We start from the raw sequence: 25,285 nt of genomic DNA, 5'->3' as shown, positions 1-25,285 counted from the left end.
GCACCGGAGCCTACTTTCTTGTTAACACTTGCCATAAATGCCTCTGTTTCTCCCTTCTCCTTTATTTCCACCTTCCTTCTTCCCCAGTGGAGAATTATTAGTACATTAGCTGTCAAGAAACTCCATCTGCTGAGCTCCAACTTTTATAATACAGCCATTGAACTGAAGAATTATGACCTATATTATGAAAGGATTCTTTTCTTTCCTAAATAATACGCTTGACTACACCACTTTGCACGTTTCGGTATTTGTGTTCTATGGTGATGAAAGGAGGAAGAAGAAAGGTTCACCTAAAGTGTGATGTGTGAAGACATTTGCAGAGAGAGAATCTGGAGTTATTACAAACTCCATGGACTTATGACAAATTAAGTCAATAAGATAAACTCATTTGAAAAACCTTTAGTTTTACATTTAACTGACTAGATATGAATCCCATACCTAAGAGAGACCTGCTACTGTAATCTGGAAGTGCTTTTGAAAGGGAAAAATCTTCACATTACCTGAATGAAAATGAACGGTGTGTGGGTAATGATTACAGGAAAAGAGTCATTAATTCAACAGATAATTTATTGAATGTCTACTTTATGCCAAGTACTGTCCTTGCTGTGGAGGATAGAATGGGGAGAAGAAACAGGTCCTCGTGGTCAGGGAGCATAAAATCCAATGGGGGAGACCGTCATTAAGCACATAATTATCTGAATGAAATGTGAAATGGCAGTTGTGGTAAGTGATGAGATTAAGGGACGGAGGTACTATGAGAGCACATGAGGAGATTTTTGACTTGGTGTAGGAGGATCTGAAAGATGAGTAAGAATTAATTGGCAAAGAGGAGAAGAAAGAGTATCTTGCCACAGAATAGCACGTACAAAGAAACAGTAAGAGGCAGAGAAGATGGGACATGTGATAAGAGACAGAGTGGCTGAAGTCAGGAGTCCAAGATGGAAGTAGTTCAAGACAATACTGGGGAAATTGATGCGGGGCCACATAGCCAAGTTTTGCTTTAATCCAAAAAAGGAGAGGAAGCCATTGAATGGTTTCCAGTAGTAGAGTGACTGATCAGACTTGCATTTTGAGAAGATCATCCTGAGAGTAGGGAAGATGGATGGGACATGACTGGATGTAGAGCGACCATATAAGATGCTATTTCAGTGGTCCAGATGAGAGGGGGTGGGAGTGGAGAGGAGGATGGGGTGGATGCAAAGAGTCTGGAAGAGACCCTTTTTTTGAAGAGAAAAATGTGAGTCCTCTGTATAAAGATGGTCTTTGAAACCATGTGTGTAGATGGAATCCTAGGGAAAGGTTTTACAGTAAGAAGAGATGACCTACTTCAGTTTCTCCATAAATTTTTGTCACTTAAGTAAAAATGTTTAATTTGTGGTTTCTTCTTTCAACTCATGATTCATTTAGGGGTGTGTGTGTGTGTGTGTGTGTGTGTATTTTTTTAATGGAGGTACTGGAGATTGAACCTAGGACCTCATGCATGCTAAGCAGGCGCTTTACCACTGAGTTATACCCATCCCTCAAAGTATATTTTGTAATTTCCACGCACAAGGGGATTTTTCTAGGTACCACTTTATTATTGAGAGTTAGTATAACCCAGTGGTTAGGATCACTGGCATGCTGCCAAACTGTCTGGTTTTGTATCTCGGCTGTGTGATCTTGGACAAATCACGAATACTAAACCTTAACTATCAAATGAGGATAATAATAACACCCACATCATAGAATTGTTATAAGGATTAATTTGATGAATATTTATAAAGCAAATTGAACAACACCTGGCCCACAGTAAACACTCCGTATGCTGGAACTGGTTTTCTAGTATTTTTGTTGAGGATTTTCGTGTCTATATATTTATAAGAGATGATGGCCAATAGTTTTCTTTTCTTGTGATGTCTTTTGTCTGGTGTTGGTATTAGAGCAATGGTGGCCTCATAGAAAAAGTTGGGAGGTGTTGTTCCCCTCTGTTTTATTTTTTAAATGAGTTTGTAGAGAGTTGATATTATTTTCTCTTTAGATGTTTGGTAGAATTCACCAGTGATGCCATCCAAACCTGCGCTTTTCTTTGTGGGTAATTTTTAAATTACTAATTCAATCTCCTTACTTGTTAAAGATCTAGTCAGATTTTCTATTTCTTCTTGAGTCAGTTTCAGGAGTTTGTCTTGTTAAGAAGATTTTCACTTCATCCAAGTTATCTAATTTTTGGCATCCAGTTGTTTCCAGTAGTGCTTTGTAATCTTTTTATTTCCGTAAGTGTGGAGCAATATCCATCCTCTCATTCCTGATTTTAGTAACTCAAGTCTTCTTTCTTATTTTTCTTGGTCATTTCAGCTAACTGTTTGTCAATTTTCTTGATCTTTCCAAAAACCAACTTTTGCTTTTATTGACTTTCTTTATTGTTTTTCCTTTTCTATTTCATTCATTTCTGCTTTAATTTTTATTATTTCCTTCTTCTGCATGCTTTGGTTTAGATGGCTCTTCTTTTCCAGTATTTTAAACTAGAAGGTTAGGGTTTTTATTTGAGATCTTTTTTCTTATTTTGATGCAGGCACTGACAGTTATAAATTCCCCCCTAGACAGTACATAACTGCATCCCATACCATTTGTTCTCATTCATCTCAGGGTATTTGCTAATTTCACTAATTTCACTTCTCATTTTCTAATTTCTCCTTTGTCTCATCAGTGTTTTAGGAGTGTGTTGTTTCACTTCCACCTATTTATGAGTTTCCCAATTTATTTGTGTTGTTAATTAATTCTACCCCATTGTAACTAGAGAAAATACTCTGTACAATTTTACTCCTTTTAAATTTACTGTGGCTTATTTTATTGCCTAGCATATGGACTATCCTAAAGAATGTTCCTCGTGCACTTGAGAAGAATGTGTGATTCTCCTGTTGCTGGGAGCTGTTTTATATAATCAGTGTTCACTTATATCTAACTGTGTATTGATTTTTTTCCCCTTCCCATTCCATCTTGCCTCTCAAATAATTTTCTTTCTCCCCCAAATACTTCTTTTAGTATTTCCTACAAAGAGGATCTGCTGGTGGCAAACCGTCTTGGTTTTTAGCTTATCTGAAAAAATCCGTTTGTCTCACCTTTGTTCTTGAAATGTATTTTCCGTGAAGGTAGAATTCTAAATTTGCAGCAATTTTTTTTTTTTTTTTTTTTGGCTAGTGATTGTATTCTTGCTTCCATTGCTATCGCTTTGGAAATCAGCTGTCAAACTGCTGCTGCTTTGAAAGTATCCTGTCCCTTCTCTCTGTCTGCTTGGACAGCATTCTCTCTGTCTCTGCGGTTCTGAGGCATCACTGGTAAACATTCCCTTATAGATTTTATCCATCTTGGGATTTGGTGTTGGACTTCTTCAATCTCTGTACTGGAATATTTATCAGTTCTATGAAATTCACAGGCATTTTGTCTTCAGATATCACTTCCACTTCAGTTTTCTTCTCCTCTTTCCGGGAATTCTGATTCAAGTATATGTTAATCCTTATTCTTTCCTTCCTGTCTCTTTATTGTCTTAATATTTTCCATCTTTTTTGTTTCTTTGCCACATATTGGATGGTGTCATCTGATTTCTTTTTCAAGGATAAGTTCTCTGTTCAAATGTGTCTCATATGCAGCCAAACACATTTATTGCATTTTAAATTTATCAATTTAACTGAATTTTTTAATTTCTAGAAGTCCTATTTTGTTCTTTTTTGAATTAGCTAAGCCACTTTTTATAGTTTCCTATTCTTTGCAGCTATTTTCCAACTTGTCTTTTATTTCCTTAAATATAGTAATCATCGTTGTCTTATAATATGCGTCCGTTAACACTAGTATCAGATTTATATTTTTAGATTCGTTTCCACTATATGTTGTATCTGTTGCTTCTCACTCATGGTGCCTTGTTTCCTTGTACACTTCGTTGTATTTTACTGTCATGGTCTTTGCCTTTGAAAAAATTATTTGTATGGGATTTCCTGAAGCATAAGATGAAGTTTTTTGGGGGTTTTTTGTTTGTTTGTTTGTTTGCTTGCTTTTTTCTCCAGAGAGAAGTTACAATTGTTCCTATCAGGTGTCTGGATAAATGTCAGTCTCAGGCCACTTTAAGCTAAATCCATGGCTTGAAGTATCTTAGACATCAATCTTCGTTAGGACTCCAGTTCCCAAGGAGGATTAGCACTTAGGTTCATAGCACCAAGACAACTCTTCCAGCAGTCCTTGAGAATGAGGGCAGGGAATATTGTTTATCTTTGTTCACGCTGATCTTGAGTGTTTAACCCTTCAGAGTCCCAGCTTCGTGCATTTATGTGTGTGTGTGAAGGTGGTGGAGCGGGGAGGAGAGGTCTGTCAGATTCCATACATCACGTGAGCCCTGGCCTTTCACTTTTATCTCCCTTGCACAGGGGCTTGGCCATCAAAACCTCAGTTTAATTTTATAGATTTTATTTTTCCCAGATAGGCAAACGCTTTTAATACAAAACTGTCTTGGATGCACGCTCACTTTTCCAGGTAGGCCCATCAAGTATAGTTGTTCAGGTTGTGTACTGTGCATTGGTATCGCGTCTACCGGAGTTCCAGTCACCTATATATGTTTATTGTGAAAAATGTTTGCATTTTCGTTATAACTTTCAGCTCCAAAGCTGGGGGAGGGGGTTATTGTATTTGTTATAATAATTTTGCAGAAAATGAGTTAAGTCTCTTATTCTAGTAAAATCAATACATTATATAATGTTACTAACAATGGAAGTGAAGTATGCCATTTTAAGTGGGCTTTATTCTCCGCTGCCTTTACCTTAAACTTGACAGGGTCACCCAAGGCATAGCTTCATCCCTGCAGGAGGCTCCTGGGGACCCTGGCGCTCCCCCTGCACCATGATTTTCTTACCTGAAGTTCTCTTTTGCTCTCAGACTCGCTTCCACCTCTGCCTGCATTCACAACCCATTCCATCCATCTGTCATGCGTTTTTTGAGACCCACTCACTACCTGCCCATAGATTGATGAGATGCAGGAAGCCAGGGTGCACCAGACATGGCTGCTGCTGTCCTGTCCAGCTGGGAGAAATGCAGCAAACACAAACTAATTCATCGTGGAAAGGGCCTGAAAATGTCCTGAAATGCTGAGACAGAGAGAAGGGCAGTAGGCTGCAGAGGGGTGGGGAGTCATCCAGAGCTGGGGCAGCAGAGGAAGGCAGAGCTGAGGCTGAATCAGGGCCTCGGACACCAAAAGTGACCCAGCTTAGGGGAATCTAGGACACTGAGCCTTTCTTGGCACATGGTGTTTGTCAAAGATCTTTTTATTTATTTTATTTTTAAAATTTAATTGATATTTTTATACAATTTTAAAGGCTACTTTCCATTTACAGTCATTACAAAATACTGGCTCTATTCTTCGTGTTGTACAATACATCCTTGTAGCCTGTCTTACACCCAGTAGTTTGTACCTCCCACTGCCCCTCCCTGCCGCTAGTAACCACTAGTTTGTCCTTTGTATCTTTGAGTCTGCTTCTTTAAAGTTACACTTACTAGTTTGTTGTAGATTTTTAGATTTTTTAAGATTTTTAGATTTTTAGAATTTTTTTAGATTCCACATGAAAGTGATATCATACAGTATTTGTCTTTCTCTGACTTGTTTCACTTAGCATCATGTCCTCCAAGTCCATTCACGTTGCTGCAAATGGTCAAATTTCATTCTTTTTTAATGGCTGAGTAGTATTCCATTGTATGTATATATCTTTATCTTCTTTATCTAGTTGTCTGTTGATGGACACTTAAGATGTTTACATGTCTTGGCAATTGTAAATAATGCTGCTAAAAACCTTTTTAAAAGGAAGATTTGAAGGGTTCATCCAAGATTTGAAGGGTTCAACATGCCAGGGCAGATGGTTAATTTTTTTTTTTAAGAAAATAGGAATAAAAAATAGATGAAAACATTGGTGTAATTGTCATCACCTGGTCCCAGGGATGAGTGCAGTGGGGTGGCTGCTGTGCTTGGGTCTTTAGGCAAATAGGAAACTACAGTTCTGACACGTGTCTGCTGGAGAGTGAGTTTGCTGAGATTAAATTCCCATGGATGCTGGAGTCAGCCTGTATTTGCACTTGTCCTCACACAGGGAAGCTCTTTGTGCTGGAGGCTCAGAATGGCTCTCAGGGCCTGGACCTGGAGGCGGCTCAGCGTTCCTGCAAGAGCAGGGGTGCTCACCTGGCGTCTGCGGCCGAGCTGCGCAGGGTGGTCCAGGACTGCGCCTTCCCGGTGTGCACCACAGGCTGGCTGGCGGATGGCACCCTGGGGTAAGTCAGGCGAGCTGGGAGGAGCTCTCCTCCTCACTCACCCCGCTGCCTCACCAGGGCGGATTGAGGGGCCAGGATAGGTGGAGTGGTGTGCATTCTTGCTCTGAGTTCTCATATAAAAACCTTTTTCAGTGCTTTATTATAAGGTAGGCTTTGCATCAGATGATGTTACCCAACTGTAGGCTAATGTAAGTGTTCCAAGCACATTTAAGGCAGGCGAGGCTAAACTCTGTGATGTTCAGTAGGTTATGTGTATTAAATGCATTTCTGATTTACCGTATTTTCTACTTAAAATGGTTTTTGTGCAATATAACATTATCATAAGTTGAGGAAGATCTGTAATTACATAAAGCAGTAATAATAGTACAAAATACCAAAAAATCGTGAGGAAGTGTTTTAAGTATGTTAATACAAAGTATTTTTAAGTATTTTAAGTTGTGTTGTTGGGAAAGAGGATAAAAATAACATTAAATGTGTATAAGTCGAGGAAGTTTGTTATAAGCTCTGGGGTAACCACTGAAAGAATAGTGAAAGATAATTTAACTTCCAGACCAATGCAGGAGAAAAAGAGAATGCTAAAAAGGAATTCAAGCAATCAAAATATGGGAAAGAAAGGAGAGGAAGACAGGAAAAAGATCAGAAATAGAAAGACAGCAGATTTAAATTCCAAGAGATATGTGATTAAATTAAGTAGATGCGATGCTCTGATTAGGAAATAAAGATCATCCGATGAATTTTCTTAAAGTTCTACTATTTTCTGCTTATGAAAGATATCCCTCAATAAATCATGGGGCAAAATAAATTATAGTGGAAATAAGCATAGATGCAGACCTGAATGATACTAAAATACGCTCAAAACTCGCGGGATGCTGCTAAAGCGATACCTGGAGGGAATGTAAAGCACCAAGTGCTTGTGTTAGAAAAAGAAAGAGACTGAAGGTTCATGAACTAGTGATTCAGCTTAAGAAATCTGAAAACAACAGCAAAACAAGCCCCCTCAGGAAAAGGGAGCGAGTAAAGAGAAGAGCAGAACTTGATGAAATGAAACCCACGCATATGCTAGAAGAGATCAACAATGCATTGCCTCTGAAGGTTGAACTGATACGAGTGACCTCAACTCAAGCATCACCTGTATCTTTCTGATTTTAGACCTTTGGTTAGTGTTTCGGTATTGATAGTTTCAGCCCAAACTCCTGAATCAGGAAAATCTCTACCGATTCAGAGCTGACAACAGAAAAGAAAGGTTCTCTCCCAGTTTTGGTTAGTTCTCCTAACCCTGCGTCTTCTTTGTCTGTTTCAGGACAACCGTGTGCAGCAAGGGGAGTGGTGAGCAGCAGATCATAAGAGCTGTTGATGTGAAAATTGAAAGCAACCCGGTTCCCGGTGGCACATACAACACCCTTTGTATTAAGGATGAAGGTCAGTGCCAGAGCCGTTGTAAAGGTTTTGAAGGGTTATCCTCTTAGGCTGCGTTCTCTAGAGGCCGACCTTAGGAGGAGGATTCACAGAACATCATGTATCTGGAAGTCTTTCAAAGAAAAGCCAACAGGGCAGCGGGGCAGCAGGGCAGCAGACAGGGAACGGAATGGGGCAGGCGCTGGTGCAGCATTAAGGAAAGTGCATAGTGGCAGTGAGGTGAGGTGGGGGGTAACTTTGGCTCAATCCCGCACAGGATCTCTGGAGACAGTGACTACAGGTCACCACAGTTTTCCTGACCGGGGGTGAGAGAACAGGGGTATTTATACCACTGCCCCGTCAGACTTTGGTTAAGGGCTGCTTCACAGAGATATAACTTCCAGACTGTTCTTGATTTCAGTGTGCTCAGGCAAAGGGTTCCAATAGCCCATTTCACCCTCCAGCAAAGATGCACAGGTGCCCACCAGGAGCCCTCGTGCACAGGAATGGCAAAGGTCTCTGGGAGTAAGAGCAGACCCCCGGTGGTGTCTGCTACAGCTGCTGACACAGCTTGTCTTTTTGTCTGTCTTCATGGTGGACGGCACATTAAAAAGATGGGGGAGGGGAATCCTTTTTTTCCCTAAAGGAAATTTATAGGATTTAGGAAACTGCTCCCAGGAAGGAAAATTCAACTTCCTCCTGGAAAATCAGCTGAGTGGTGAGAGGAGAAAACTATAAAGGAATCGCCAGGGCGGTATTTCCTGCGCGCTGGAATAAGTGCACTTTCATGATCAGAAACACATGCTGTTGAAAGGGAATGTTCATGCAAATGGGCAGAAAGCCATCAGTCGTGGAAATCAGCACAGGTACTGCCTGGCTGCGCACTGGTCTCGTCTGGGAAGCTGTAAGAAGGACTGGGTGCCAGCCCTAGAGATTCTGGTATGAATGTTCTGGACATTGGGTTTTTCTTAAGCTCACCAGTGATGATAACATGCAGCCCAGTTTGAGAACTGCTTCTCTAATGCAGAGATTCCCAAAGCTCACTGATGATAAGAAATACCAGATGAACTTATTAGAAAGACAAACTTCCAGGCAGCATCCCAGAGGCACCAAATCCCAATCTCCAGGGAAGGGATCAGAGGAGTTGTAAATCAAAGAGCCACAGGGAACGAATGCTACGCTTCGGCTGGTGCGTGTTAGATGTTTATTGGTGGTTGGCGTCTCTGCTGCTTTGGGGTCTCCCTCTGGGAAGGGCTCTACATTTGCTGATTGCAATGGAAGAGTCTGTTGGGAGAGTCTCCTGATATCATTGGTCCAGTCAAACAGCCAAATAATGTGGCCATAATCTGGAAAGGCCTGGGGACAGCAACACCCATGGTTTGTTTCTAAAAACCACAGAAGTGTATTTAAATGATCCTTTGAATCCCAAACGTAGGCAAAGGTTCAGATCCCTGAGAGACAGGACAGAGCCAGGAGAAAACCAGCATGACTTTCTTTCTCTAGTGATCGCAAATAGGTATGTAGGGTTCTTGAGTCTGATCTCTTGCCCCTGATGAACAAGAGGTATCCATTAGCTTTTGTTGTGTAACATACCACCCCCAAATGTAGTGGCTTAAAGTAACAACAGTGTGTCTAGTTCACTACTTTGAGGGGGGAGTGGGCAGCAATTTGTGTTCTTCTGCTGATCTCAGCTGGGCTCATTCACAGTCGGCTGCTGGGTAGGGGCTTTGCTTCTGGGCACTGGCTGGCTGTTGGCTGTGGTGACGGGGAGGACTGAGCCATGTTTTGCTCATCACCCAAGAGGAGAGCCTGGACCTCTCACCTCACAGGCCTTCAAATAGGTGGTGTGTGTGTGCAAGTCTGTGCCCCTTTGTCCTCGGCTGTAGTACCTGAAGCCAGAGGCTGCAAATGGTCAAAAGTGACCCCAAAACTGAGTTCCCGCCACACTGATGTCACGTGCCTCCTGATGCTTTGCGCTCAGTGGAGCACAGCTTCAGTTCAGTCACGTTCCTGCCAAAAGTGCGTAGCTTGAATCTGATCACGAGGAAACATCCTATCAGATGACTGGCCTATACTCTTTCTCAAAATGTCAAGGGTAAGAAAGACAAAGAAAGGCTGTTCTGGATTAAAACAGACTAAGAAGACGTGACAGTGAAATGCAGTTGGTGGTCCTGGAGCTCCCGGACCAGGAAAAGATAGCTATACTTGATGGAATCTGAATATGGATAATGAATTAGATAACAGTATTGAATCAATGCTTAAATGTCCTGATTTTGGTAAGTGTACTGCAGTTTATGTAAGAGAATATCCTTGTTCTTGGAAATGGGTTCCAAGGTTTTTAGAGACAAAAAGACATCGCATCCACAGCTTACTCTCAAGTGGTTCAGAAAGGAGTGACGGACATAGATACACATGTGTACACGTTCTTATAGATGTGTGTGTGTGTATGTGTGATATATGTGTTCTCTTTCTATACAGACATCTACATCTACACATACCTGTATCCATCTGTCTAGAGAGAGAGAATGATAAAGCAAATGGGGAGAAATGAAACCAGATTGGTGAATCTGGATAAAGGGTTTATTGGAGTTCTTGATTCTTGAATTTTTTCTATAACTTTGAAATGATATGAAAATAAAAAACTGCCTCCCAAATGATCTGCATACTCCTCCCAAAATAACAGTAAAAACAGGAAAGCACAAAGCAAAACCAAAGAAAACCAAAAAACCTTCTGAATCCTGGGGAGCCAATATATAAAGCAAATTCATGATGCCTGTCAGCAAACCAACGTGCGCACCAGTGCTGTTTTAGCAGAGTGAGCACTGTATGTGGTTCTTAGAATCAAAGTGCTTAGCAATTCTCCAGTGAAGACATACAAATGGCCAACAGGCACATGAAAAAATGCTCAATATCGCTAATTATCAGAGAAATGCAAATCAAAACTACAATGAGGTGTTACCTCACACCAGTCAGAATGGCCATCATTCAAAAGTCCACAAACAATAAATGCTGGAGAGGCTGTGGAGAAAATGGAACCCTCCTACACTGCTGGTGGGAATGTAGTTTGGTGCAGCCACTATGGAAAACAGTATGGAGATTCCTCAAAAGACTAAAAATAGACTTACCGTATGATCCAGCTATCCCACTCCTGGGCATATATCCAGAGGGAACCTTAATTCAAAAAGATACGTGCACCCCAATATTCACAGCAGCACTATTTACAATAGCCAAGACATGGAAACAACCTAAATGTCCATCAACAGATGACTGGATAAAGAAGATGTGGTATATTTATATGATGGAATACTACTCAGCTGTGAAAAAGAATAAAACAATGCCATTTGCAGCAACATGTATGGACCTGGAGAATGTCATTCTAAGTCAAGTAAGCCAGAAAAAGAAATAAAAATGCCATATAATATCACTCATATGTGGAATCTATTAAAAAAGACATACTTATTTATAAAACAGAAACAGACTCACAGGCATAGAAAACAAACTTATGGTTACCAGAGGGAGAAGAGGGTGGGAAGGGATAAACCGGGAATTCAAGATTTGCAGATGCTAACTACTATATATAAAATTGATAAACAAATTTATACTGTGTAGCACAGGGAACTATATTCAATATCTTACAGTAACTTATGGTGAAAAAGAATATGAAAATGAATATATGTATATTCAGGTATGACTGAAGAATTATGCTATATACCAAAAATTGACACAGCATTGTAAACTGACTATACTTCAATAGAAACATGTATTTAAAAAAAAAAGAAAAGAAAATCAAAGTACTTGAGAGCCATGCATCCCAGAGCAATTGACCTGAGCCTTGCCCGCCCCTCTCCCCACCTCCAGGTCCATGGGGAGGGGTTTGGGTGGGGGAAACTGGAGTCTTGTTCCTACAGGGCAACTCGTGAGGAGGTTTCAGGCAGGCGATGAAGGGGCTCAGGAATGCTTGCGGAGGCGGGATTAGCGTCAGAGGGCTGCTCTCTCTTGGGCTTTGCAAAAAAGCAGGATGGATTCCCCAGGGTGTGTTCAGAGAGCCCTCTGTCCCTGTTCCTCTGCCTTTCAGCCTTTAGAAAGAGCATATAAACCCCTCTCACGTGGCTCTCCACTTTTCCTCAGTGGAGCCTTGTAGAAAGTCAACAAGGGACAACTGTGTGCCACAGGAAGGTGTAGCACCTTGGCAGGACCTGAGAAGAGGTTCCTGGGGAATGCAGGTGAGATTTGGCTCAGCAGATGCCTGCCCGTGGGCAGTGGCACCTCCAAAGGTTGCCTTTTTGCTGGCGATGTTTCGTGGCTCTTAGCCCTTGGGCTGCTGCTTCTCTCTGGCAAGACAGGAAGAATGAAGGATGCTAATTCCAAAAGTGGCAGACGTGTGCCTTGTAAAGAGCCCAGAAGGAAAACCGAGCCTGTGGAATGTTCGGGCAGCTTCCTTCTGTGTTCCTCTTTTGAAATAAAGTTCATCATGAATGTAGACATTTCTCATTTTCCTTCCAGTATTTTTGTTTCACTGACAGTGAATTTCCAGTCTGGTGGTGATCTCACTTAAACTAATAAGTGAAGTTATTTTTAACCAACTGGATGTTGATGAAGTAAGCTGCCTCCACTTGGGCTCTCTGGCACTGCTTCTCTTGGCAGCTGGTCCGTGGGGTCGACGGCATGGGGTCTGGAGGCTTTGAGTCTCCTCTTGCCTTCCCCCTGTGGCACCCGTGTCACTTAGGGTGTGCTTCTGTTTCTCTCCCTCTAAGCCAGGGCTGACCTGGCCGCTGTCCCCAGCGGCCCACCTCATCTTAGCATTGTGTTCCACCTCCTGTGCACACATTACTCCTGCCTGTATTCCCCATAAAGACAGAAATGGAATGATTCTCTTCCTCTGTGTCATCAAGAAGAGAGCCCGATGCTCACCTCTCAGAGCCATCAGGAGTTGCTGAGGGTGGCCAATTCCCAGGTCTGCCTACAGGAGGCACTATGCCTCAAGATGGGCTCTGGGGAAATTGATGGGGAAACTGGAGTCTTGGTCCAGTTGGTGATGGGAGACTGGAATCAATGAGTTTCAATGCTTTGAGCAGAGGTAGCATTTATTTAGTTCAGGCTCTCCCAAGGGAGTGTGGAAGAGACTGCACTCATTACCAGTGACGTCATTGACATGGCATTGGCCATTTGTTAATGTGTTTGCCCAAGGTAATACAAAGCAGGACTCAAACTTGATGTGCTTCAGATAGATAGATGAATGAATAGATGGATCAATGGATGGATGGATGGATGGATGGATGATAGGCAGGTAGATAATCAGGGACAGACGACTCATCTCCACCCTCAAGGAGTTGACAGTGTTTAAGGACAAGTGAGAGATGGATGCATTTCTGTTACACAAAGGAGGAGGGTGATTAGAGAGACCACCTGAGGCAGTGGCAGTTGAAGTGGAATTTGAAGGACTTTGTTTCCTGGAGATAAGATGAGGGAAAAGAGGAGAGGGCTCTTCAGACAGAGAGAACAGCTGGAGCAGTGACAGGAAATCTAAGATCCCAGTGGTTTCAGGGGGACTAGCTCCAGGCCAGCCCCCGTACTAATGCTTCAGGAGAATGAACTGGGTTCAGAACACCCTTGGGGACTCGAGTGGCTGCCGGGCAGGTCTGAGGTGGCTGCAAAGGGCGACCCAAATAATCCCACTGCGGTTTGCAGTGAGGCCCACTCCTCCGCCACCCACACACCCAGGCCTGGACGGCATCCGGTCTGATCTGGGCCAGATCAGTCTCAACACACAAACAGCCTGCCCCCAGGAATTCCAAGTGTCTGGCCACCAGAGAAACGGTGCCAATGGGTCCTAGCGCCCCCGGGGCCGATATCTCTGTTACAGCTTTGTGGCTGGGGCTGTAGACGGACTTCTCCATGTCGGAGCTACTGAGAGGAGCCCGGGCCCCACCGGGGTGCGCGTGTGATCCATCCGAGCGCTCAGATGATTGTGGCCTCCTGTGTGAGGGGGAGTCCGAAGTCCGCCCCCCCCACACGTGAATTCCCAGAGCTGAGAACTCCAGGAGCAACTCCGTTCTCAGGACTTAGAGATCCTTGACCGGTGCTGCCCCACCACCGCCTCTGGACCTGCGAGGGCCACTGGCTTAGAGACAGCTCTTCTACACAACGTCCTCACGGGGCTCAGCGTTCCGGAGGAAGATGGGAAATGGAGCGCAAGATGCGCTCCTATTAGAGCGGGGACCACCCAGACATTGATGGGGATTCTCACCAGGAGGATGTGCTGACCTCTCGATCCCCTCCACCGGCGGCGACAGGCTCAGAGAGAGGCTGCCCAGGCCACAGACAGCGATGTGGAGCTTCCTGACCCCATCGCCCAGGTGTCCTGCTGCGTCCTCGACCCTCGGGGCGAAGCGGGTGGGGCAGCCTGCGTCCTCGGGTCACAGAACACCGGCCGCGGGGCGGCTCTCTTCACAGACTCGGCCCCTCTCTAGCGTGGGCTTGGCACCCCCAACTTCTGGCTGCACTTATGTTTATGCTTAAAAAGAATTCTTGTCTATCCCCGGCCCTTCATGCCTCATCATCTGCTGGTGAGGACGAGCTGAGAGAAATGTCCAGGATGTGGGAGAACCCTGAGTGCCAGGCCGGGCAGGGGTGGGGCACGGCAGAGGCCACTTGGTGGGTCAGGGGAGGTGGGCCTGGACCACCCCCAGTGATGGCCAGGGTCCCGCTGGCAGGGACGCAGGGTTTTCACTCTAGCACATGCCTTCCTTGGGAGCCCATGACCTGAACCACCAGGACTTCGGACTCAGATGCAATTCAGATACAGAGCTTCTGCTTTCTTTCTGTCTCCTAGGCACCTGCCCATACCCATCAAGGCCTGATCTGCTCCAGTGACTCAGTAGTAAGGTCACTGAAAGGTTTGTCTTCCCAACACAGCGACTCAAGTCCACACAACTAACTCTTCTAGGATAACTTTAGGGCAATTCATGTCCTTAACAAGTTGCTACTCCATGTCCCTTTAGCTACCATCCCATCTCTCTCTTCCCTTCATGGCCCTAAAATTCCTCCACATTCGTGGTCCCCAGGGTCATCCCACCCATCATGCCTTCATTCCTCTGTCCACTGCTTTCTGGCTTCTATCTGTCCTATTGGGTGAAACTGCTCTCACCAAGGTTACTGGTAGCTTCCCTGTGGCTAAACATAGTAGCCATCTCTCCCCCTGCAATTTACCTGCTTTTTCTGCAGCCATGGTCCTTGAAATACAGTTTCCCTTAACTTCCTTTGGGTCTTCTTTGTATCTGTCTGGCTGCCGTGGTGACCTCTGTGAACTTGTCATTCTCTGCTCACTCCTCTGGGGCTCTGATCTGGGCTCTCACCTCCCCTCACTCAACTCTCTAGGGGCTTCAGTTTTCAACTAAATTCTCATTAATTCCAAATCATTTTCTCAAGCCTACATCTCTCCACTAAGCCCCAGATTCCATACATGCAGCTACTTATGGACCCTTCTCTTGCACTTCGAACTCCACAGGTCCTTAGCCTCCCTTTCTCATCCCTTGCCCCACCCCCTCCCCTTTCCCCTACAGCTTTTCAATCATAACTTCTGAAAAACAAAAACAAAAACAAAAACCTCCTTTCTTAACATCTCCAGGATCTCCTGGCTCTTGCCTCTGCACCTCACTTCAGCTCTTGACTTACCATCCTGGGCATCCTACTGGTCCTCAAATTCCCAGCCTTGTTTCCTCAATCCAGTCTCTACCCTGCAAACGGTGCTCCTTCTAAAGTGCCAAGGAGATCGTGTTATTTCCTGTGTTAAACTCTTTCATGGTTCCCCATTCTCCACCAGATAAACTCCAGATTTCATTGTAGTTTTGATTTGCATTTCTCTGACAATTAGCAATACTGAGCATCTTTTCATGTGTCTGTTTCCACCTGTATGTCTTCATTGGAGAAATGTCTGTCTAGGGCCTCTGCCCATTTTTTTGATTAGGTTGTCTGTTTTGTTTTCTTTTGTTTTTGTTACTGAGTTACACGAGCTGTATATATTCTGGAGGTTAAACCCTTGCCAGTCAGATTGTTTGCATGTATTTTCTCCTGGTCTGCAGGTTGTCTTTTCATTTTGTTTATCCCATTGAGGTATCTTAAAGCAAATGTTGGACATTATATCATTTCATTCTAGAACATTTTAAAAATAATTTTTAGGAGGGGAAACAGGAACAAGCATTATGTAGACTCCAGTTGATAGTAATTGATTTAAATGTATTGATTGACCCAGGACTTAACTGCCTATGACTTTGCTGACATCTTGCAAACACTGTAGTATTACCAGGGTCAAAGGCCCACAAGTTGGAAACCATTCTCTCAAGGCATGGATTCTTGCCAAATCCAATTCCCCTTGGGAGAGACTGTGACTAATTTTCAACCATTTATACCTCCTGCTGAAAAAATTACAAGTTTTCTGGAGGGGAGGAATTTTTTTAATTAACTGATTTCATTGAGATTGAATTTACATTAGCAAAACGCACAGGTCTTAAGTTTGATAAGTTTTGATAAATGTACACACTTGTGGAATCAACACCCAATCAAGTTATGAAACATTTCCTTCACCCAGAAAGTTCCCTGGAGCGCTTTTCCAAAAAGCCTCTGCCCCTCCCCATTCCAGCAAAGCCAGCAATCTCTGTTCTGATTCCCATTACCGTATATTAGTTTTACCTGTTTTCAAGGGTAGTTTTGCTTTGTTTTTTAATCTAAAACAGTATTTCTCCAAGGATGGTCCCTGGATGAAGTGTGTTACTGTCACCTGTGAACTTGTTATAAATGCAAATTCTTGGGCCCTAATCATGACCTACTGAGTCATAAACTCAAAAACACAGCTCTGTGTGTGTGTGTGTGTGTGTGTGTGTGTGTGTGTTTTACAAGCCCTGCAGGGATTCTGACACACGTTCAAATTTGAGAAGTTCTGATATAATAAAAATCTACAAACCACAACTGCCACCTGCAGAATTATTGAGAAGGAGCAGTAATGATTCCCCACATGTAACTTTCTCCAGAGAAGAGGGTCCAGGTAGAACCAGCTATTTTCCGTAGCTCACTTGCAGGGTTCAAGTTGGGAAGGTTAGCGAAAGGAACGAATCCAGGTTGCACCTGGAAATGAGTGGTGTTTTTGGCCTGCACTTGGTTGTGTTAACACATAGAACTGTTGTCCTGGAGCTGCTGAAATCACACCAGCTAAGAAGCAGTTTGTTTCCTGCCTTGGACATTTGTGGGAAATCCAGGAACACGTGGTATGTGTGCTGAGACTCTCGGGAGCGTTACTGTGGTTTTCCTCAGCCAGACTCTAGCCCATGGTGTTCTGGAAAATAACCGTGAGGAATAAGATCCCATGGGTCTGGCAGGGTGTGAATTTGGCCTGAAGTCCTCCTTTATCTACTCTCAAAACAGTTACCCTGCTCCTCGATTTTCCTTCCAAGGAGTTGCGGTTGTGTTCCGCAGACAGGGCTGTGTGAGACTGAATGTATTTAGCAGTCCTTTGAAAGTGAGTGAATGAGGAAGGGCCTCCAGTTCCCAGAACTAGATGCTGGTAAGAGGAGAAAACACTGGGATATCCAGCTGGGGTCCCAGGAGCTGAGGATGGTGGGACAGAGAGGGAACCTTTCTGCCCCTGAGATACCAGCTGGAATTTGGTCCAACCCGACTTGACTGAGGAGGATGACTCTGATCCATGCTCATCAGGATGCACTGCTCAGACCACGTGAACCCAGTGGAGGTGCCCCGGGTTTGTGGCAACTTTCAGATGGGCTGCCTGTCCCTACTTGCCCCATGGGTGAAACAAGCACTCGATCTCCTGGCTCCTCAGCCAAGGTGGTTTGTGTTAAAATGCAGCACTCTGTGCTGACTTCCTGAAGTACAGCTACGTTCCTTTACACTCAACATTTTTCGTGTTAAAGAACATGTATAGCAATGACTCTCTTTGAGAAAGTGGTACCCAAACTATAAGCCCTCAGGCCACTCAGGGTGGCTTACAGCACAAAGTGTATTTTCTTTTTTCATCTTTTCTCAGCATAATTTCTTTTAAGCAATATAAGGACTAAAGGCTTTCCTTTTCAACATCAAAAATTAGAAGAGAAAATTTGAATTAAAAATTATTGCCCTTTTTTTTAAAGCATCATTGCATCACTGTGATGCAGCAATTTTATTTCTAGTTTATCCTAATGAAAGACAATATAAAAATATACACATGGAGGGGGGAGGATATAGCTCAGGGGTAGAGTGCATGCCTAGCATGCATGAGGTCCTGGGTTCAATTCCCAGTACCTTAAATAAATAAATAAATAAATAAACACAAAAACAAACAAACCAACCTAATTACCCGCCCCCAGAAACACAAACAAAAATATACACACTGGGATGTTCATTGTAGCATTGTTTACAATAGTGAAAACTTGGAATCAGCATAAATGTCTGTCTAATGATTAAACAATGTGTGCTACAATGTAGTCTTTCAGAAGATTGAGGTAAATAGTACTAATGTGTCAAGAGCTCTAAAACATTAGGGGAAAAAGGACTTCGGTTTCTAGTCCAGCATGAAAGAAAAGAAACCAAATCAATAATTAATAACCTTCCAAAACAGAAAGCACCAGGTCCAGATGACTTCACTGGTGAATTCTACCAAACATTTCAGGAAGAAATTACACCGGTTCTCTACAATCTCCTCCAGAAGTTAGAAGCAGAGGGACTACTTCCTAACTCATTCTGAGCCCAGCATTACTCTAATACCAAAATCAGATAGAGACGTTACAAGAAAAGAAAACTACAAACTATTATTTCTCGTGAACGTAGACTCAAAAACCTCAACGAAATACTAGCAATTTGAATCCAACAATGTATAAAAAAGAATTATACACCATAACCAACTGGGATTAATTTTAGGTATGCAGGACTGTTTCGACATTCCAAAAGCAATTAATGTAATCCCACAGATCGAAAGGCTGAAGAAGAAAAAGCACAAGGTCATACTGATAGATGGAGAAAAGCATTTGACAAAACCAGCTGCCACTCATGATAGAAACTCAGCAAACTAGGAACTGAGGAGAACTTCAACTTGGTTAAGAACGTCTGCAAAACACTTAGAGCTAACGTTGCACTTAATTGGGGGAAATGTGAAGCTTCCTACTAGATCAGGAACAAGGCAAGAATGTCCCTTCTTTTTTTTTTTTTTACATTTTTTTATTGAGTTATAGTCATTTTACAATGTTGTGTCAAACTCCAGCATAAAGCACAATTTTTCATTGTGAAACATACATACATTCATTGTCACATTCCTTTTTTTCACTGTGGGCTACCACAAGATCTTGTATATATTTCCCTGTGCTATACAGTATAATCTTGTTTATGTAGAATAGATAAAGAAGAATGCCCCTTCTCACCAATGCTTTTTTCAGCATCACACGGGAAGCCCTGCTGTACCGTACACTCTGTCATAGATCAGCACTTGGCAAAGGGCACCTACCACTTCTGTACCTAAGGCAAAGGGGAGCTTGCTGCTGGGCGTATGTCTCTGGGTCTGCCTTCCAGGCAGACATTAGAGGGTAATGTTGCCTGACAGTTTTAAAATACAAAGTTTTAGCACATTGTAGCACATTTATTCATTCAAGTATTTTTTGAGTGCCTCATCTGTGACAGGCATTCTGCCAGGTGCAGGGGTTGCCAGGGTGAAAGGAGGTCTCAGTTTAGGGCACAGGCCACACCCACAGGGGTGGTGGGGTGGGGAGGGGGGTGCTTTTTATGTTTTGTTTTCTCCCAGGCTGAGAGAGTCCTGCAGAATTTGGGAAAACTGATTGTGATTCGTTGTCCTCAGAGAAGCCGTGTGGAGACCCGCCCTCGTTCCCACACACCATCCTGCAGGGACGCACCGGCTTGGAGATGGGGGATGAGCTGCTGTACGTGTGCGCCCCGGGCCACGTCACCGGCCGGCGCGAGAGCGCCTTCACCTTGCTGTGCAACAGCTGCGGGGAGTGGTACGGGCTGGTGCAGGCCTGCGGGAAAGGTAAGCTGGGCCACTCGCCTCCACCTGCCCACCTGCTGCCCGCTCAGTGGCTCCGCCTGGCTGGCCCTCCTCCACACGGTCCCCTGGAAAAGAGGCTTCCAGGTGGTCCCCAGTTCTGGGCCTGAGAACATCGCCGCTTGGCTGCTGGGTGCTAGCACAGCATTTCCCAGCTGGGGGTGAGGGGTGGATCAAACCTTCTCTTCTTCTCTGAGGACAGAGTTGACCTTGGGTTAACTTTCTAGCTTATTTCCCTGGAAATGTGATGGAGATGAGGTACCATAAGGAACAATGCTTAGGGTAAAGATGCCCCCGGATTGGTAAAGTGGGCTGGAAGGGTAGGAAGCCCAAAGTTGGTGGTGATTCTTGTGACTGGGCATGACCCCTGTGAGGACCCTGAGAGCTGTGACAGGGTTGTAACAAGAGGCCTGTCCCCAGATGGCCCCATTCCATCGTCATCACATACCTGGCTCCTGCATCTCTCTGCTGCTCAGCCCTTTGGGAATTGTTCACAGTGGCAGAGATCACTCTCTCCTATGACTCCATGGGCCTCAGGCCAGACCCTGAATGGTCCCCTGACCCCACAGGGCTCCTCTCTCTCCAGGACTCTGTCAGAGACCACCTTCCTGACACATCCTGACTTGTGGGCACCAAACGGAGGCTGGTTCTATAGCACGGGATGACTCTGGCACCACGGTGTTACTGCATTTATAGGACAGTTTGTCCTTAGACTGTCCCACAGGTCCTATGAGAGAACCACAGCGAGACTAGGGCGCTGCCTTGTCTGTGAGCTTCACCCACGTTGCTGTCTGAGCCGTGGTTTCTGGTATTCATTGCTATTTACTGCCCCAAGTGTGAAGACACCGCCCGTTATTTCTGCTGGTGGTCATCTGGCTTGTTCTTGTGTTGTGGCTGTCAGTAACTGTGCAGCCAAGATTGTTCTCGTCCACCTCATTTGGTTTGCATGCAAACACATTTCTCTTGGCTCCTGGGAGTGGAATCACTGCCCATGGGGTAGGTGTGTGTCCAGCTTTCATAAAGGCTGCCGGAGAGTTTTCTAAAGTTGGACCAGTTTCCTCGCCCACCAGCTCTGGTCCAGCCTCCTCACCACCCTTCAGGATGGTGAGGCTTCTTTTTACCTTTTTGCCATTTTGGTGACAACTCTGTGGTGACCTGTCACATCCATTTCTCAACTTGAGCACTTATCACGTGCTAACTGGGTATTAGCATTTCCTCAGTAAAGTGTCTGTCCAGGATTTTTGCCCATTTTTCTAGTCGATTTCAATTGATTATTTTCATAATGTAGGATTTCTTTTTTGCATAAAATTCTCTTAACGTGTTGCAAGTATTCCTTCCCATTCTGTGGCTTCTCTTTTTTCTCTTGGATGTTTTTCAACGAAGAGGGAGATTTTGCTGTTGTTGTCTATTTCACTATTTCTCAAACCCTCAGTGCACCATTAAAAATTTGTTTTCTAGTGACTGATAGACTGACCCTTTCATAAAATGCAACCAAAATGAATTAATATCAAACTAAAACAAAGATATTGCAAATAGAAACACAATTTTTCATCAAAGTAAACAGACATAAAATTCTCCTATCAAATTGTTACAGAAGCTTCTAAAAACTTCCTCACAATGTATCCACTTGCCTTGCTGCAAACCAGTAACAAAGTTACAGACTGGGGCAAGTTCCTGAAGCCCAGGTTGAGCAATCTTCTAGCACTTTCTACCATTGCTGCTGCCAGTTGTAACGGATTCACCTGTCTGAGAAAATCAGGCGTAAGACCTGGCTTCTGTGTGTTGAATGTTTCACCTCTTCAAAGCCGACTCCCACCCTCCCTGAAATGGCAGTGAGCTGGTTGTGTTTCTGGCGAGGCTGCACCGCCGTGACCCAGCCCCGCCGGCTTGTTTACGGGCCCCAGTAGGATAAGGACTAAATGCAGGTTTTGTGTGTCTGAAATGGTGTTTATTTTCTCACCGCAAAGCAGAGTTGTTGGAGCTTTCAGCTGCCGGGCCGGAATGTTGGTTTCTTCACTTGGGGGAATAGAGAGACCGTTACAGTTCTCATTACTCTGTAGATTTGATATTCAAAGTATCCGTGTCGTTCTAAGAAGTGTGTGTTACAAGAATATTGTCTCCAGGTACTTGACTCCCTTTTACACTTATTATTCCAGTGACTAGGGAACTGCTTCATATCCGAGACAAGTCCTCTTGAGAGAGAGGCCCAAACCAGGGTCTGCAGCTGGACACATCTGGGTTGGGACCCCAATGTTCCTTGTACGGCTGGCTGGCCGTTCATTCATTCACTCACTCACTCCCTCTCCTGTCATTTGGTGGGGTCCTAGGTACTGTAAATACAGAGTTAAGCCAAACTGTCCCAACCCTAAAGGAAACTCTAGTAACCTGGGTGCCTCAGGGGAGACAGAAAAGCAGTAGGTGAGGTGGGAGGAGGGAAAGCCCGAAATGAGGGGTCTCAGCAGGTGAGATTTTTAAAGGAAGTGCGTGTTTCCAGGTGGAAGAGGTGCTCAAAGAGCTCGAAGGCTGCACAGATCCCGTACATGGATGCAAAAAAGTGTGCACTGGCTTCACAGTAGAACAAGGTTCTGGCAGCCTTGTGTTCTCCGTGTGTATCTGGGGGGTGGGGTGCCGCCCTGCAGGGAGCACAGGAGGGCGTTGGATGAGGACGAGGGCGGGGCGGAGGGGAGGATCAGGGGTCGAGGAGGTGGCGGGGTCGTTCCGTTGGTCTGCTTGCTGCTCTTGTTATTCTAGATGGGAGACACATCACTCAGAACACGACCTGTGACCTGGGCCTTCTCCCTTTCACCCTCCTGCTGATCGAGGAGGGTATTAGGTCCCTCACTGAAGGGATCTAAAGGGATTTGTGAGATGCTGGCTCATCACTTCCTGGTATGTTGTTGACTCCAGCCCCCTTGACAACAGATAATCCAAGGCAGTCCACAACTTCTGCCGTCTGGGACTTGGCTGGGAAATTGGCCTCTGCCAGCTGGCAACCCTGCTTCTGGAGACAGCGGCTGGTCCTTCTCGAGAGGCACGGCCGTGTGGCTTTAGGACTTGATGGAGACCTGCTGGGCGCAGCCAGGGACTTGCTAATGTGTAGCCCCAGCTGCCTCACCTCTCCAGGGAGCCCTCGTCTCCTCTGCCCTGGGCCGGGCCACTGACCCTCCCTGGACATCACGTGACTGTCATGACTCCCACCCGGCTGTGAAGCCATTAAGATTTTCCATCCCAAGCTTCATGGCTCTGTTTGTACTTTCTGGTCTGTAGTATTAGGAAAGTGGATGACACCAAGCTTGACTTCACACTCCCCACCCTGCCACCTCCGAGTCCGACAACAGACAGCTGTGGAAACAAGACGTGTTCCCCGGCTGGGCACAGAGGAAAGAGCTGTCGTAAAGTGTGCCAGACCTACCCCAGGTCATCTCTGTCCTGGGAGTTGCTTTTTGTTTTTGTTCTGTTTTTTTTTTTTAAACAACTCCCTTGAGGTTTCATTTGCCTACAATAAATGGTACCCATTTCAAACAGAAAAGTCTCTGAGTTGTCACAGGTGGGTCCACCCATAAAACCAGCACCAGAACCAAAGGAGAGAAACTTTCCATCCTCCCCAAATCTTCTAGTGCTCCTTTCTGCAAGGGGAGTTTCACACACTTTATCTCATTTGATCTTCAGAAGTCCGAGAGTAGAAATGGCTAGCCCCAGTTGACAGATGGGAAGACTGAGGTACAGAAAGTTTCCGTGACCTCCTGTGTCACAGCCAGGAAGAAGCAGAGCCAGGATGTAAAACCAGGCACGTCTCTTTCCAACATCTGGATCGTGTCTGTGCTTCTCCAGGGGCCTCTAAAAGCATCACTTTGCAAACTAGCTGTTGCCTCCTTAAGTTCCTTCACTGTTTCCTCTCCTTTCTAAAGCCCTTCCTTTATTTTCCTAAATTAACCTCACTTTCTGGTTTTTTTCTCCATCTTCTAGACTTCCTTCATAGAATACAAGCCAGGGACTGAAACTGAATTTAGAAGTTCCTCGTCCCTGTTGCCATATTTGTTCAGAGGCTCATCGAACCTGTGGTTATTCCTGGCTTGTCTGGTTGTCTTTTTCAAAATTACTATTTTTAAAGGCTGTGTAGCCAAGACCAGAGGGAAAAAGAAGGCATGTGTGGGCTTCCAGAAATGCAATAACGTGAGAGATGAAAAGTGGCAGCGCTGGGAGAGCCAGGGTCCTGGGCTCCGCGCTGTAGACTTGGGCCCCTTGACCACTCAGCCCCTGATAAAGGCAGGCAGCTCTTGAACGAGCCCTCTCGTTTCACTCCTGAGTTGTACTGACCCGTCGTCTTCTGTTCTCCTAAAGTAACGGTTAAGTATGAACACGCAGGGAGTGACCTGATCTTTGCCAAGAGAGCCCACGGAGTTTGCATTTCCTGGACCCGCTGGCCTAAATCAGAAGGCCCTGTTGTGGTGCCAGCCCGGGTTTCGGGGGGCAGGGCTGGAGGGCCCCGGGTTTGATGGAGGAGAGCACGGACTCAGGAGGGCAGAGGGAGGTGAGAGCACAGCGCGCCAGCAGGCACAGGGCGGGGCTCCACGGCAGAATGTAAGTGGAGGCTGAAACGCGGCGAGTAACAACCCTGACTGTCACTCAGGAGGGGATAAACGGGCTTGGGAGACTTTCTCATGAGTAGACGCTTTGTCAACAGTGGGTGTCTTTGTCTTCATTTGAGGTTTTGGTGAAACTGTGACTTAGAACCTGTTTCTGAGCCAGACCTCGACTGACCCGCCAACCTGGGCAGACAGGGAGCCTGGCTCGGGGCCCTGGGCTGCCGTCCAGGGATGCTCTGGGCTCAGGGAGCTCTGGAGGCAGAACTTCCAGACAGACAGACAGACAGACAGACACACAGAGCTCAGACTGACCACAGGGCCCGGGTCAAGGCAGGCCAACCACAGCAGGAGTGGCTCAACCTTCCCCAAACTCTCAGCTCTCACATTCTGCACTAGGGCCAGTGTTTCCTGCATGAGAAGGGCTGAGGGGTGAACAAAGCTCACATCCTGCCCATATTCCAGGTGCCTTTCAATTTCATGACATATTTAAGTTCCTGGGCTGGGTTACACGGGACGAGGGATTTAGCAGACATTGCTTATGCCCAGTCCTGGGACTAAGGTTTTCTACCGTTCTTTGCTACTGTTACAAGTCCAATAATGCCCTGGCTGATGGACTTCAGACTGAATCAAGCTTGACTGACACGGGCTTCCACCACTCACTCATTCATTTCCTCACTCACTCATTTATTCATCCAACAAACATTCCCGGAATGTCTACTATGTGCCAAGCACCATGCTGTGTGCCAGAGATAGAAAGGCAGAGAAGACATGTCCCTGTTCTCAGAGTTCCTGTGCTGGGGGGAGCTGTGCGGTGCCAGCAGAGTGGCGTGCCCAGTACGGGGTCGCCATGAGCACAGATGTGGGCTGTTCCCACAGTCCCCGTGAGTAACAAGTACCCCCAAGTGAGACCAGCAATGTCTAGATTGGTTTTAGCCTGTCCATGTAAGGGTGAGAAGTGTCTCGAAAATAATCCAAGCCAGTCCCCATATCA

The 25,285-nt window shown here is 45.1% G+C and overlaps 1 protein-coding gene across 1 annotated transcript in view; it reads left to right on the top strand.

The window, feature by feature from the left end:
- Positions 1-25,285, top strand: part of SUSD5 (sushi domain containing 5) — a 35,042-nt gene that overhangs the window by 2,041 nt on the left and 7,716 nt on the right. The window contains exons 2-4 of the mRNA XM_031686897.2: positions 6,099-6,276; positions 7,577-7,695; positions 19,505-19,693. Of these exons, the coding sequence (XP_031542757.2) occupies positions 6,099-6,276; positions 7,577-7,695; positions 19,505-19,693 (486 nt within the window). The remainder of the gene's footprint in view (positions 1-6,098; positions 6,277-7,576; positions 7,696-19,504; positions 19,694-25,285) is intronic.

This window comes from Vicugna pacos, chromosome 17 (assembly GCF_048564905.1).
Source record: "Vicugna pacos chromosome 17, VicPac4, whole genome shotgun sequence".
NCBI classification, from domain to species: Eukaryota; Metazoa; Chordata; class Mammalia; order Artiodactyla; family Camelidae; genus Vicugna; species Vicugna pacos.
The sequence above is the reverse complement of the archived record's forward strand: the minus strand, read 5'-3'. Positions and strand labels throughout refer to the sequence as shown.